Source organism: Mustela nigripes, chromosome 14, assembly GCF_022355385.1.
Source record: "Mustela nigripes isolate SB6536 chromosome 14, MUSNIG.SB6536, whole genome shotgun sequence".
Classification (NCBI taxonomy): domain Eukaryota; kingdom Metazoa; phylum Chordata; class Mammalia; order Carnivora; family Mustelidae; genus Mustela; species Mustela nigripes.
In genome coordinates, this window is record NC_081570.1 from 104614808 (window position 1) to 104628673 (window position 13866).

Below are 13866 nucleotides of genomic sequence, written 5' to 3' on the forward strand. Positions count from 1 at the left end.
CGGGGAGGGGCTTGCAGTAGGGGCGGGGCGAAAAGGCACCGCAGTATCTCGCCTGCGAGGCTGGGATGGGGTTGTCCCCGGGGTGCTCCCAAACACCCCTAACACACACGCACAAATGCGCTGCGGCCGAACCTAGGGCAGTAGGCTAGGCTAAAGAAGTCTATGGAAGTAGAAGCCAGCACCAGATCCCGGTTCCCTGCGGGACCCTGGCAGTTGGGCAGGTGACCTCCAGGACACAGATGGAGAGTCTCCAGAGACAGAGGCTTTAATAGACGAAACTCTCAATAACCAGCTTCAGATCCTAATAAGGAATCAGTGGACGAAGCTCACCTCTTCATACTTACACTTAATCATCCCACCCCTTTCCCTTCCAGGTCACCATGTCTGCAGGCAATGGCACCCCTCGGGGGTTAGCGGAGGAGGAGGTCTGGGCGGGATCAGGAGTAGAGATAGAGGGCTCAGAGCTGCCCACCTTCTCAGCTGCAGCCAAGGTCCGAGTGGGAGTGACTACTGTGCCATTCATTTCTTCAGCTGGAGGGAACCTGGCTGTCCTGTTGTCAGTGACTCGACCACAACCCAGCCGACTCCGTCCCTCTCCTGTACGACGACTTTTTGCACACTTAGCAGCTGCTGACTTACTAGTCACATTTGTGGTTATGCCTCTAGATGCCATCTGGAATATCACTGTTCAGTGGCTGGCCGGGGACATCGCATGTCGGACACTCATGTTCCTGAAACTAATGGCCATGTATGCTGCAGCTTTCCTGCCTGTGGTCATTGGACTTGACCGTCAGGCAGCCGTACTCCACCTGCTTGGACCCCGCCCAGCTGGAAGGAAACTTCTAGGGGCAGCCTGGGGACTTAGTTTCCTGCTTGCCTTGCCCCAGGTGAGTGACTTGTTGGGACCCAAGGCTAGAGGGGACAAGAATCTGGGTAAACAATATGAGCGCTTGGAGTGGAGTGGTGTGCTTGACCATGGTCACCCACTAATCCTCAGAGGGGAGCCTCTGCTGTTTTGCAAATTAAGATCACTGCATGTTAATCTGTATCTCTATTAAGAGCCTTTGCCTTCAAAGTAGTACCCTATCTATGCCTCTTCCTTTAGCTTTGTTTCCCTATGCTTGGCTTTCACCTCTTTGCATCCTCCCAGCTTTTTCAGCAGATTGTTGCAGAAAACTGTAGGGATGAAACATGTATGTGGGTCTATAAAGAAGACAGTGAAGTCAGGGGCTTTGGGTAAAACCCTGTGGTAGTCACTCATCCACTCAAAATATAATGTACATCACCCCTAGACACACTCTAATGCTCTATCAAGGACTGAGCAGTGAAGAGCTGCATTCAGGAAACTCAGACTAGCGCAGAAGGCATATTAGTGTGTAATTATAATACAGTATGCAGTCCAGCATTATACTAAAGGTAACCATAGAAGCTAAAGAACAATGAGGATGTCTGACACACTCTTGGACAGTCGGGGAAAACTTCTCAAAGACATTACAACAGATTTTTCATTTTATTAAAATAAGAGAGGCTTTAGACAAGTTAAAGCAGGAGGAATGCTGGGCAGGGTGGAAGGTAGAGGAATTCAAAGTGGTTGTAGCTAAAGTTGAGGGCTAGAAAATGGGTGAGTAATGGGCCTGGATGGGAAGGAAGAGCCAGGTTACAGATATTAAGCTTGTACTTTTTCCTGAGGACAGTGGAGAGAGACTAAGGTAAAAAGTAGAGAGTGACGTATCAGATTGGTATTTTTTACTCTAGTTTTATCGTGAAAACTGGAAAGAAAACAGAGCATCTGAACTTGAGTACCAGTTATCACATCTTGTGTATTGATAATGAACTAGAAATACAGAAAAAAAGGAAATATGAAGCAATTCCTTTAAGACCAAAAATCAAGACCACATCACCCTCTGAGGGAAAGAGTAGAGCAGCATCTTGGGAGACCAGGACTAGGATTTTCTACCTAGAAGGAACTCTGGAATAATGCATTATAGAATATTTAAAATTTGATCCTTAAATCCTCAAATATTAGAAATATAACTACCAAAACTTAGTCTGACTTTAAGTCTAAGGCAAAAAATAATGCTTCCAACAATGTTGCAAGCAGGAACCTCTGCTACCCAAAGCTTTAAAAAGCAGCATTGCTGCCTCAGTGCAAAAGGTATTAAAGTTGTTTATATGGGGGCGCCTGGGTGGCTCAGTGAGTTAAAGCCTCGGCCTTTGGCTCAAGTCATGATCCCAAGGTCCTGGGATTGAGCCCCGCATCAGGCTCTCTGCTAAGCGGGGAGCCTGCTTCCTCCTCTCTCTCTGCCGGCCTCTCTGCCTACTTGTGATCTCTGTCAAGTAAGTAAATAAAATCTTAAAAAAAAAAAAAAAAGTTGTTTATATGAAGCAAATTTTATATGTGGACTGGGAGGTAGAAGCCTGTTTATTTATTTATTTATTTATTTGACAGACAGAGATCACAAGTAGGCAGAGAGGCAGGCAGAGAGAGAGGAGGAAGCAGGCTCCCCACCGAGCAGAGCCTGATGTGGGGCTCGATCCCAGGGGCTCGATCCCAGGACCCTGGGATCATGACCTGAGCCGAAAGCAGAGGCTTTAACCCACTGAGCCACCCAGGCGCCCCTAGACGCCTGTTTCTGTTGCATTGTTTTACTTTGTTTTTTTCTGGGTCAAGGCTCTACTACTAACTAGCTGATGACTTTGGCTAAATCACTTGAAACCTATTGGCCACAAGATATTGGATAGGAGTTTCATCCTTTGTTACATTCTGACAACTGTAATCTCCATTCGCTTCAATGGCAAACTGATAACATTATGATACATGTGCAAAAGATGGTATTTTTGGTTCCAAATTAGCATCCTCTTGTATAAATTCTGCATTACCCATATGTTCTATTTAAAATATTAATCCTACCTTCCAGGACTAATATGTCAATAAAAAACCCTTTGCTTAAGTGTGGTGAGGAAGTACCGGAAAAGTCAGAAATTATCTTTGAAGGCTCAAGTTTCTAAGTATCACAAGTGGTTGAAAGGAAGCTTTATATAATAGGTGGTAAACTGCATAATAGGGGGAAGGAGAGGCAGAAGTAGGGCTACAGACCAAACTCTAAGTCCAGAAGCCTTGCTTATTTTTAAACCCCTTTTCACAATCTGTCAGATGTATCTAGGCACAGTACAAAACAAAACCAACCAATCAAAAAACCTACAAATACATGGACTCAAGATGGGAAGGGGAAAAACCATTCCCCAGCTAGCTCAGAGTAAGCTGACCTTAACCCCAAGCCATTCAGTTGTCTGTGGCTACTATTCACCTTTCCTAAAAGTCCCTCATTGCTGAAATCACTTTCCCAAATGCCTTATATCTGGGAATCCAAGACCACTAAGCTTGCCTTTTATCAAACTAATAGTGACTCAATCTGCCTTATCTGAACCAAAGTGTTAGCCCTGAAGCTCTTAACTGAAAAATACTCTTTAGGATTCAAACCAAAAACTCAGCAATTTACCAAAAAGGGGGAGGGGCAGCCAACAGCATTTGGAAAATGTTAAATTTTATTTCTTAACATTGTTTCACTCGTATAATTATTGTATAAGACTATCACTAAAGGTCATTTCAAAGTGGCTGCAAAAATGGCCTGAAATTTTAGCAGCACCCATTTTACACAAAATTTCTTTTTCCACAGAATTAGATATATCAAAAAAAAAAAAAATCACTTCAGCTAAAAATGTTGGTGAGGCGGTAAAAATTTTACAAAGTGCCATGTTAGAACAGTACTTGAGAAGGCAAGATTCTTTAAGTCCCAGGATTTAACAATGATTAGCTCCATAGCCTAAAAGGAAAACGGATTCTCAAGTTTTTAACCTTTTAAATATGGCACTATAGATGAACTCAGCACTACCCAGCTCTGCAGAGAATTGACGATGAACTGGGAAAGTATGACTAGTGAGAAGGATGAAGGGGGACCATTTCTAATAGTCCTCAAACTCCACTCCAGCTGTTCCTGTTCCACACTGTCCGCTGAGCTGGTCCAGTCCCCTTCACTCAGTGTGTCACCAAAGGCAGTTTCAAGGCTCGATGGCAAGAAATCACCTACAACCTCTTCACCTTCTTCTGCCTCTTTCTGCTGCCGGTGACTGCCATGACCATCTGCTATAGCCGCATTGTCCTCAGTGTGCCTAGTCCCCGGACAAAGAAGGGGAACCACGGTGAGACTCCAATCCCCAGGCCCTAACCCATACCCTAAGAACTATTGCCTCTAGCTTCATTTACTGATTTGATAGTTTTCTATCAAACCAGAAGTGACATCGTAACCATCCCTCTAGCATCTGATGCTGTAAGTATTTTCTAAATGCCTTCAATTCTAACCAGCCTCTAGCCACCCTCCATTGTTGAGTTAGCTGGGCAAGGATTAAGGAGAAAAGTGATCAGTATTTTCTTTAGTCTTAGATACTATCAAGTCTCCGGGTAGTCTCAGTAGCTTCCTAACACCACACCCCAATCAAAACCTTTCCTCCAGCATGTGTCATAATCCCTGGGGGAGAAGAGGGGAGCATTTAGTCCCAATCTGGGAAGGGAAGAGGATGTGTAACATTACCTCCTACCTGCTACATTCTCTTCCTTGTATCAGGAGAACTCCAGTTCACCATCCCTGCCTGTTCATCCTACACTCAATTCAGAAGCTGAATGGTTCTGAATTTGAGTAGGTTTTCTAAATTCCCAGCCGGCGAATTTGCCCTCCATCGCTCTTTAGACAATTGCTCCCGTGTTCGTCTGCGGGCCTTGAGACTGGCCCTACTCGTCTTGGTGACTTTCATCCTCTGCTGGACACCTTATTACCTGCTGGGCCTGTGGTACTGGTTCTCTCCCACCATGCTAACTGAAGTCCCCCCAAGCCTCAGCCACATCCTTTTCCTTTTTGGCCTCCTCAATGCTCCTCTGGATCCTCTCCTCTATGGGGCCTTTACCCTTGGCTGCCAAAGAAGGCATGAAGAAGTCTGTACAGACTCTTCCAGGGAAAAAGGTTCTGAGAGAATGCCCCAACAGGAGATTCAAGCCCTTAGAAAGCTGCAAGTACAAACAAGTATGGCAGCGGAAGGACAGGAGAAACAAAAGAGACATTCCTATAACATCCATCAGCACGGTACGGAGTATATAGGAACAAACTAACTATGCTTTAATATCACAAGGACACATCACTTCCACCCCTGCTCTCTTAGCTTCCAAGAAAAAGAAGTACTGAGCAGTGTCTCTACTTTGATCCTAGCTAAGACTTGAGACTGTATTTAATGTAGAAATTCACACAGAATTGAGGCCCTAGAAGCATCTTCACAGTGACCTATACTGCCTTACTGTAAATAGTGCTTCGGAACTTGCAATGTTAGAAGAGGAAAGTAATTTTAAATGTACAAAACAAAAATGGGACATTTATTCATAACTCAAAAAAAAAATCAAAAACCCAAACCACTAAGCAAGTAGGGTAAGAGATTAAATATAAACATGGTGAGTTCCATCCCAGCCCTATTTCTCCAAGGCTGCATGGTCAAACAGAATCTCTGGAGAGAACATCTGGACAATAGAGGACCTGTCAGCGCCGCCTCCGGTCTGGACTCCTGCTGCGTCTTCGGCCACCTCTAGGGAAAAGGAAGGGCCCATCAGAGAACATAATACAACGTCCTTATTCTGTTTTGCTCATGATCCCTTCACCAAGATTTTGCCCTCTCCACTTTACCTCCTCTTGCCCTTAGGTGGACCCCGAACAAAACACCAGTCCACACTGATCGGCTGTCCCATCAAATCCTGGCCATTGAGTCCCTCCATAGCAGCCTGGGCCTCCTTGTATGTTTCATACTCAACTAGAGTATACCCCTGGGAGAAGAGAAAAGAAAGAGATCAAAACCCTCGGGCGCCTGGGTGGCTCAGTGGGTTAAGCCGCTGCCTTCAGCTCAGGTCATGATCTCAGGGTCCTAGGATCGAGTCCTGCATCGGGCTCTCTGCTCAGCAGGGAGCCTGCTTCCTCCTCTCTCTCTCTCTGCCTGCCTCTCTGCCTACTTGTGATCTCTCTCTGTCAAATAAATAAATAAAATCTTTAAAAAAAAAAACAAAAAAAACAAAACCCTCATATTCCACCAAACACCACCTAAGCATCTTCCTCAAATCTAAACTCATACCCAAATACAAAATTCTGTACCTTTTAAACAACAAATATACCTCATATATCCTTATTGTATATACAAAATGTCTGCTTCCGTCTCTTTGCTATGTCTGACAAAATCAATTTTCAACCTCATTTTATTTCAACTATGCTCTTGGCCAATCACAGCAAACATGGGAGAATTATCAGTGCTGTCTAAAGTTATGGGGAAGAGAAGCAATACGGTATCACTTAGGATACCTTCAGGTATCCTGTACGCCTGTCCAGGTTGAGGTGGATGTTTTTTATTTCCCCATACTCTGCAAATTTGTCATGGATGTCTTCTTCAGTGGCTTCCTCATGGACTCCAGTGACAAAAAGAATCCAGCCTTCAACAGCTGTTGGGAAAGGGAGGGAGGTTTGAGCACAAGAGAAAAACTTCAAGCAAGATCACGAGTGGGATAAGAGGGGATTCCTGAGATTGGTTAAGGTATATCCGACCCCATTCCTAGTGGACTTTATTTCATTGGTCCATAATTCACTACAAACACAGAACCCTACAGGCTCCATTTTACTTACAGCGCTGTGGTCCAGGTTCATCACCATCCTGCTCCACGCTGTCATAATCCTCACGCATCCGCGCTCGAGACCCTTCTTCTATAGGGAACATACAAGAGATCACCAGAAATCCATTCTCCCACTGTTCCCCATGTGTCTGAACGGGGACTCCAAAACTCGTATCTGTCGCCATTCTAGACCCATTTTCCCCACAAACACTCACCGGAGCCAAAGCCGCGGCCCTTCCGTTTCTTCGCCTTTTCTTTTAGTTTGTGGATGCTCTCTGGAGCCCCAGAAGTAAAAGAATGAGTAGCAAAAATAACAGGTATTTGTAACAATAGTCTCTTTAGGGACAGATCTGAAAGCAGCCCCACACCACCTTCAGTCCCATTCCCTTCCCGGTCCCGCCCCCATTCCTCCCGAAGGGGGCGCACTCTCTAATCCAACCGAAACCCGGTTCCCCGACTCCCATCCTCCCTGCCGGGAAAGGGAATTATTTTTCTATTAACTCTCTTCTCTCGCACCTTCCCCGCTTCCCGCAGCCGCCTCCACTGTCCTCACCGTCCCCATCCTCATCCATGGCGAAATCCTCGCCCCCAGCCTCATGAAGATCCAGCACGTCCGCCATCTTGCCTGCCTTCTTACTCTCCCCAGGCCGCTCAGGCACTAGGCACCTCGGGAAACTGTCGCGGAGGGGAAAGGTCGCTGGTTAAGCTGCCCAATCCAAAGCTAATTCTGAGTCCCGCCCCCGGCGCAGTGAAAATACGCAAATGAAGGCGGGCCTAGTTCGGGAAGATACCGGAAGTGTTCCTGTAGCCATCTTGAGTAGGTGGTGGCCTGAATCAAACAGCGCTCTAAGGGACAGCTAGCGGGTAGGTGTAGGCAACGATTTCCTACTGATTAGGGCAGCCGAGGAGAAATATTACTGACAGCGAGGCACTGCCTAATTCCTTTATTAGAAGATTGTTTTCCGTCTCCTTGGACTTAATATTAGGAAATGAAACTTCAAGAATGTCTTTCGCTCTCAAAAAGTCTAGACCCGTATGCTGTTCTGAGGAGTGGCTGGACCTGTGATGTAACATTTTTAAAATAGTTCAGTCAGCAATGGTGGCTCAAAAAGCTGCTTCTGGTTGGTGCAGCACCGAATGTCTCTCTCAAGGAAACTAACAGACCTGGTTGTCCATGAACTAGGATTGGTGAGGTGGGTATAAGCTGCTGCTGCAGCTTTTTTTTTTTTTTTTTTTTTTCTTCTTTTAAGTCAAACTCTTCCCACTGTAAGGACCTATTTTATATTTTTAGCCAGAGGCTTCCATTGAGGTTAAATAATAACTTTGTTGTTTAACCCTTAAACAGCCCCTGCTCCCCTTCCCCCAGGGGACTTAAAAACAAGTCCCGGAAACCAGCGCCAGGTAACAAAGCCCAAGTACAAGGGTGGGTTAGGCCAGGCGGAGGTATTCAATAAGTGGGGGCGCATACTGTCTCCTAGCTACCTAGGTGATGAGCTAGTTTCCATGGCTACTGTGGGGAGAATTGTAATTCAATTAGCCACCTGTGTGTGGCCAGGCCCAACTACAGGGCCTTTGCTCTATAAAAGTCTGGACAGCAGGGAGGGGTTGCCCTCTGTGAGGGGCATCCCTGACGGGGCTGTTTGTTTGATGGTTGGTCTGATTCTTGATGCTTGGCCCAAAATAAAGCTTTGCTTGACCTTCGCTTTGTATCAGTCTCGCTTCTTTAGTCACGGACCCATTATTGGGGTACCCATTTTGGGGGGGGAACCTAACACCCACCACCTCTGGAAATGAAGGGGGAAAAAAATCATAGCTGTAAACAAAATAGGGACTTGAGTATCTTCGGGAATGGTGCAGGTATTTCATTCTAAAAACCTAGGAGTTTTTTGCCTAGGAGGCCAAACCCATATTGCCCCCAAATTCTGCAGTCCTGATGTAGGTCTTCAATGATAGTGGACTGCACATTCACTTACTTATTAATTTTTTAATCAAACAATTATAATGTGTATATCTAATAGAAGGTGCTGGCAATAGAGGGAAAAATAATTACATTATTAACAATCATTTTATATTATGAGAGTGATAATTGCTGTCATAAAATTGTTATGGCAGTATAAAGGAAGTTTATAATAGGACTGGGAATAAGAAGGCTTCCATTTGAACTGGGCCTTTTAGACTGGGTAGTTTTGCAGGCGAAGCACTTGTACTGAGGCTAGGAGACACTAACCCATTCTCCACAATAGACAGTGTGATCTTTGAAAAAATCAGCTGGTCACATCCCTACCAAAAACCTTTTCTTATTTTTGCACTTGGAATAAAATTCAAACACCACCTGCTCTGCCTCTTTACAACAACTTCCATCACCAAATTCCCTCTCATTAAGTTCTCCCTACATTTTCCCTCAATTATGTTGTCTCTCCCATCTCAGGACTTCTAGAACTTCCTGTTCCTGATGCTCTTGCTCCAGCTCTTCACATGGCTCATTCAACCTCATCCTTTAGGTCTCCCCAAAATACTACCAGAATCGAAGGGTTCTCTACTTTATTATCTGTCACTGTGTTTATTTTCTTCACAGAGCTTAAATGCTGATCTAATTAACCTTGTTTACTTTCTATCTTGTTTATTGTTGATTTCCCATTAGAGTGTAATCCTTATGGCAGACATTCTTATTTATGATATCCTTAACAGTTTAGACCAGTGTCTGGCTCACAGACATTTGATACATACTTATTGAAGGAACAGATCCCAGAATGGCAAGAAATTCTGTTTGCCTGGTGCTGTATGGTTAGGAGATAAAGCTGAAAGTACAGGTTGGGGCCAAAATGTATGCCATGCTAAGAATTTTGGAATTCTATCCTGCAGGCAATAATTTCTCAGCTTCAAGTATTTGAGTATTTATGATTTTTCTCAATCACAGATAGTCCCCCATGCTGTTCCTTGTTTAGTATTTTTCCTTAAGTAAACTGACTTGTTAATTAAGTAGACTGACTTGTTTATACTGAATTTAAATATCACTGGCATAAATGTAAAATCTGTATTTTTTTCTATGACAGTTTCAGATTAGACTAGAACTAAATAAAAATGAAAAATGTGTGTGTCTGGGTGGCTAAGTCAGTTAAGGGTCTTCTTCCTTTCAGGCTCCCTGCACAGCAGGGAGTCTGCTTCTCCCTCTGCCCCTACCTCCTACTGGTGATCTCTCATGCTTTCTCTCTCTCTCAAATAAATAAATATATATTTTTTTAATTTTAAAATTAAAAATATTTGCCCATCTACCACCTAAAATTGTCTCAATACCAAGGGCTCACATATGAAACTTTGGGGAATGCTGCTAAGAAAAAAAAAAAAAGATAGCTAAGTGATGGTTTAACCAAGTTAGTGGTATAGTACTAAGTATTTTAGAAAGAAATCTAGCAATAGTGTGGAGGATGTAAAGAATGAAGACGGAGGCTAGTTAAGAAGTTATTGCAGTGCTCCAGCCCAGAAATGATAAATGACTGAAAGGCAGTGGATATGGACAAGACAGATTAAGAAGTTTATGTAGGGAGTGCCTGGGTGGCTCAGCCAGTTAAGTGTCTGGCTCAGGTCATGATCTCAGGGTCCTGGGATGGAGCCCTGGATCAGGCTCTGCACTTGGCAGGGAGTCTGCTTGAGGATTCTCTCTCTCTCTCTTTGCTCCCCACCCTGCTCGCATTCTCTCTCTTTTAAAAAAATAAATAAAACTTTTTCTTTCTTTTTTTAGTTTATATAGGAGGTAAACTCAATAATGACTGATTAGATCATGGTAGGGAAAAGTCAAGTATGGACCTAAGATTCCAGCTTAGATAGACAGGTAGATAATAATCTTAATAACAGATTTGGGGAGGCAAGGAGGAGCATGTGTGGAAATAGCTTTTATTTTGAATATGAGTTCAAAGAGCTTGTGTCCTAAATTCAGGTAGTGATGTCCAGTGTATGTAAATGCAGATGTAAAAGCTGGAAAGGGTGAAAGAAATAGATTTAAGAATGGTGTGTATTATAGAGTTGAAGTCACCATGGTGGGTGAGATTGCCAGTGGAAATGGGTAGAGTTTGAGAGAAAGGATCAGTGACAAAATCCGGGTTCCTCAAATGTCTGGAGAAGGGGAGTTAGAATGCCTTCCCCCAGGAGTACAATCTTATTTCTACCATCCAAAAAATAATAATCAAAATTCTGCTTTCATATACTTGTAAAAGAATGGGTCATTTTACAGCTTCTCTGATACATAGATCTCAAGAAAGAGTCAATGTGGGATGCTTGGGTGGCTCAGTTGTTAAGTGTCTGCCTTCAGCTCAGGTCATGATGCCAGGGTCCTGGGATCAAGCCCCATATGGAACCCTGCTCAGCAGGAAGCCTGCTTCTCCCTCTCCCACTCTCCAGCTGGCGTCCCCTCTCTTGCTGTGTCTCTCTCTGTCAAGTAAATAAATAAAATCTTAAAAAATAAAAGAGTCAATGTAGCTCACTAGACAAAAATCTATTTTTAATTGTATAAAATTATACATATAAAATACATAGAAACTACTAAAAAGATAAGTAAATTCTTGTAACAATGAAAATGACAGATCAGGGAATTTTTCTCAAGTTCTTTGGGATCTTAAGGTTGTTATTTGAGAAAAATAATCAATCCAGGAGGTGCAAGAGGAAATTCTTCCCAAAACTCACACCACTTCACGCTTTCCAGAGAAAGGAGCATAGGAAAAATGAGGGTTTAGGATTTCTGGATTATAAATATGAATAAAATCTGAACAGACATACCTATTATTTAATGTAGGAGCCTCTATTCTGACCCTATTAGTGCTCCATGGTGTATAGAGATGGAGCTTGGAAAATTCAAAGAGATCCCTTTCAAACACTAAAACAGTTGCTAGACTCCTTACCACTGATCCCATATGAACTAGTCACCAAGATGATTTCGAAGGCCAAAAAGCTGACTTTCATCTTATCCCTATCTGGTCCAAAAGAGAAAATTGTGGCCTATTTCCTAACTATTTCTAAAAACAAAGTGTATCATCATTAAATGGAAATTCCAATTGCAGAAACATGAAACGTCCCAAGCACATTTTAGAAAGTGCACTGAGCTATATATAATACAATATAAAGGAGATTACAGAAACAAGGGGAAGTGTGTCTTTGAGAAACCTACAAAAAATTCTCCCAGCTGTACTCCCTATCATTTCTCTCCTATTTACCCAGGACAGGGGCAGGGGTGGGGGGGCATCAGGAGAGGGAATCTTAAAAACATATATAGTTGATCATTGAGCCTCTTCCTCCTACAGTCTCCCAAGATTCCAATTAGGAAGTGCCATAATGCTAGGCTCCTTTTCCTGATTGACTCATGCTCTAATAATCAACATGGAAGAAGAAGAAAGAAAAGAGAGAAAACAACTGAATCCATGGACATCTAAGGTAGCACATAGCAGCAACTTCGAGAGAGAGAGAGGAACATGGATGGCCCTCACCAAACAGGACAGCTGTTTCCAAAGAGTGAAATGATAGGAGGAGTGGGATTAGGGAAATGTTTTCCCTTCTACCAATTTCAGCAGGCAGGAAGGTCTAATACTGGACTCAGCTAAGCTGGGTGAGGGGGGAGAAGGAGAGAAACAGGAATACTTGAAGATAAGCAGCTTCAACACTGACCCTCTCCGGAGAAAGCTCATCTGGGAAGCTCGAGGACCAGCTTGATATGTTATCTATGCCCCAGAGGTAATTTAGGTGATAAACACCTATGGGTGTGTTTATAAGTCCTCTCCTCTTTCTGGGAAGTTTCTCAGGAATGGTTTTAACAATAAGATACCAGCCTCAAAGTGAAGTGCCACTTGAAGGCAGAAAAGGAATAAGGTGGTGGTGGTGGGGTAGGGGGAGTCTAGGCTAGGAAATATCTAGTTGCTGGAGGAACAACTCTATCAAGTAGGCTCAGCTCAAGATAAACCAAAACCAAAAGCTTCATACTCACACCCTGTCTGGAATCCAAGAGAAAGGAATGAGAGTGAGGGTAGGGCACATAATCCTTATTCAAGCTCCCTGTCATATTATAAGAACACTTTGTCAATCATCTTGTGCTACTGAAATGGCTACACAGAGTTACTGGAAGGGTAAGAGCCAACAAGCTCTGAAGACAGCCTCCTCTTCTTACAAAGTGGAGTGGTGATGTTTCAAATGAAACGACATCCAAAAACCAGAAGAAAAGGTATCTCTCAGCAAATAGGAATCCAAGTGTAGAATTTATACATATACATATACATATATATATATTTAAAGTATAAAATTGAGAAAGTATGTACAGAAATCAACTAAGTCTTAGAAAAGACATTATTAAAAAAAGGGCCGAGAGAGGACGGGGAGTATGTGAGTGGACACCTAACAGCTAGAAGAATGCATATTGCCCAACTGCCCAGCAGCCAGCAGGAGAATATCCTTCTTCTCCTTGTGGAAGCGCAGCTCCTTGCCTGCCAGCCGGGCTTCATCCAGCTCCCGCTCAGTAGAGGCCAGCTCTCTAGACAGTGCCCCTGGCACACTCTGCTCCCGGCTCACCCAGTCCAATGCCATTTGGTGGCGAATATCATCATCCAACGCCCGGTGTGAATAATGAGCCAACACTTCCTGGAAGGGGAAAGGAATATGAAGATCACTGACAATGTCAGGTTCACACCACATTGGCCCAACAGGACCAGGAACTCTTTTTTTTTTTTTTTTCTTTTTTAAGATTTTATTTATTTATTTGACAGCGAGAGAGATCACAAGTAGCAGCAGGCAGAGAGGGGGAAGCGGGCTCCCTGCTGAGCAGAGAGCCCGATCTGGGGCTCAATTCCAGGATCCTGAGATCATGACCTGAGCTGAAGGCAGAGGCTTAACCCACTGAGCCACCCAGGTGCCCCAGGATTGGAACTCTTAGCCTTGGAGTCCTAACTGAAGTTTGCACTTAAGTCCTCTAAGGAGATTCTTAAGGGAACTTTCTGGTGGAAGAAGCAAGTTCGGCAAAAGAATCACAGCTAAGATCTAAATTAAAAAGATGATAGGAGGGCGCCTGGGTGGCTCAGTGGGTTAAGCCGCTGCCTTCGGCTCAGGTCATGATCTCAGAGTCCTGGGATCGAGTCCCGCGTCGGGCTCTCTGCTCAGCAGGGAGCCTGCTTCTCTCTCTCTCTCTCTCTGCCTGCCTCTCC

The 13866-nt window shown here is 43.9% G+C and overlaps 3 protein-coding genes across 4 annotated transcripts in view; 1 reads left to right on the forward strand and 2 right to left on the reverse strand.

The window, feature by feature from the left end:
• Nucleotides 1–34: 34 nt before the first annotated feature.
• LOC132001417 (gonadotropin-releasing hormone II receptor-like) lies at nucleotides 35–5309 on the forward strand. The gene is given in 4 exon segments (XM_059375992.1): nucleotides 35–887; nucleotides 3990–4200; nucleotides 4710–5107; nucleotides 5109–5309. Coding segments are annotated over 4 exon segments (1158 nt in total). The 5' UTR covers nucleotides 35–380; the 3' UTR covers nucleotides 5151–5309.
• Nucleotides 5310–5398: 89 nt separating this feature from the next.
• Nucleotides 5399–7367, reverse strand: RBM8A (RNA binding motif protein 8A). Of its 2 annotated transcripts, none has more exons than XM_059375991.1 (6): nucleotides 7245–7367; nucleotides 6907–6966; nucleotides 6705–6779; nucleotides 6387–6523; nucleotides 5724–5860; nucleotides 5399–5625 (listed from the first exon to the last, which is right to left on the reverse strand). In XM_059375991.1, exons 1-6 carry the CDS (start codon nucleotides 7309–7311, stop codon nucleotides 5580–5582), a joined length of 522 nt encoding a protein of 173 aa, XP_059231974.1. In that variant the 5' UTR covers nucleotides 7312–7367; the 3' UTR covers nucleotides 5399–5579. The 2 variants fall into 2 exon arrangements, with proteins under 2 accessions (XP_059231974.1, XP_059231973.1); XM_059375990.1 differs by having other exon boundaries at nucleotides 6705–6782.
• A 3798-nt stretch (nucleotides 7368–11165) lies between these two features.
• Nucleotides 11166–13866, reverse strand: part of LIX1L (limb and CNS expressed 1 like) — a 22120-nt gene continuing 19419 nt past the window's right edge. Inside the window, exon 6 of the mRNA XM_059375988.1 lies at nucleotides 11166–13306. Coding sequence (XP_059231971.1) covers nucleotides 13064–13306 — 243 coding nt within the window. The 3' untranslated portion in view covers nucleotides 11166–13063. The remainder of the gene's footprint in view (nucleotides 13307–13866) is intronic.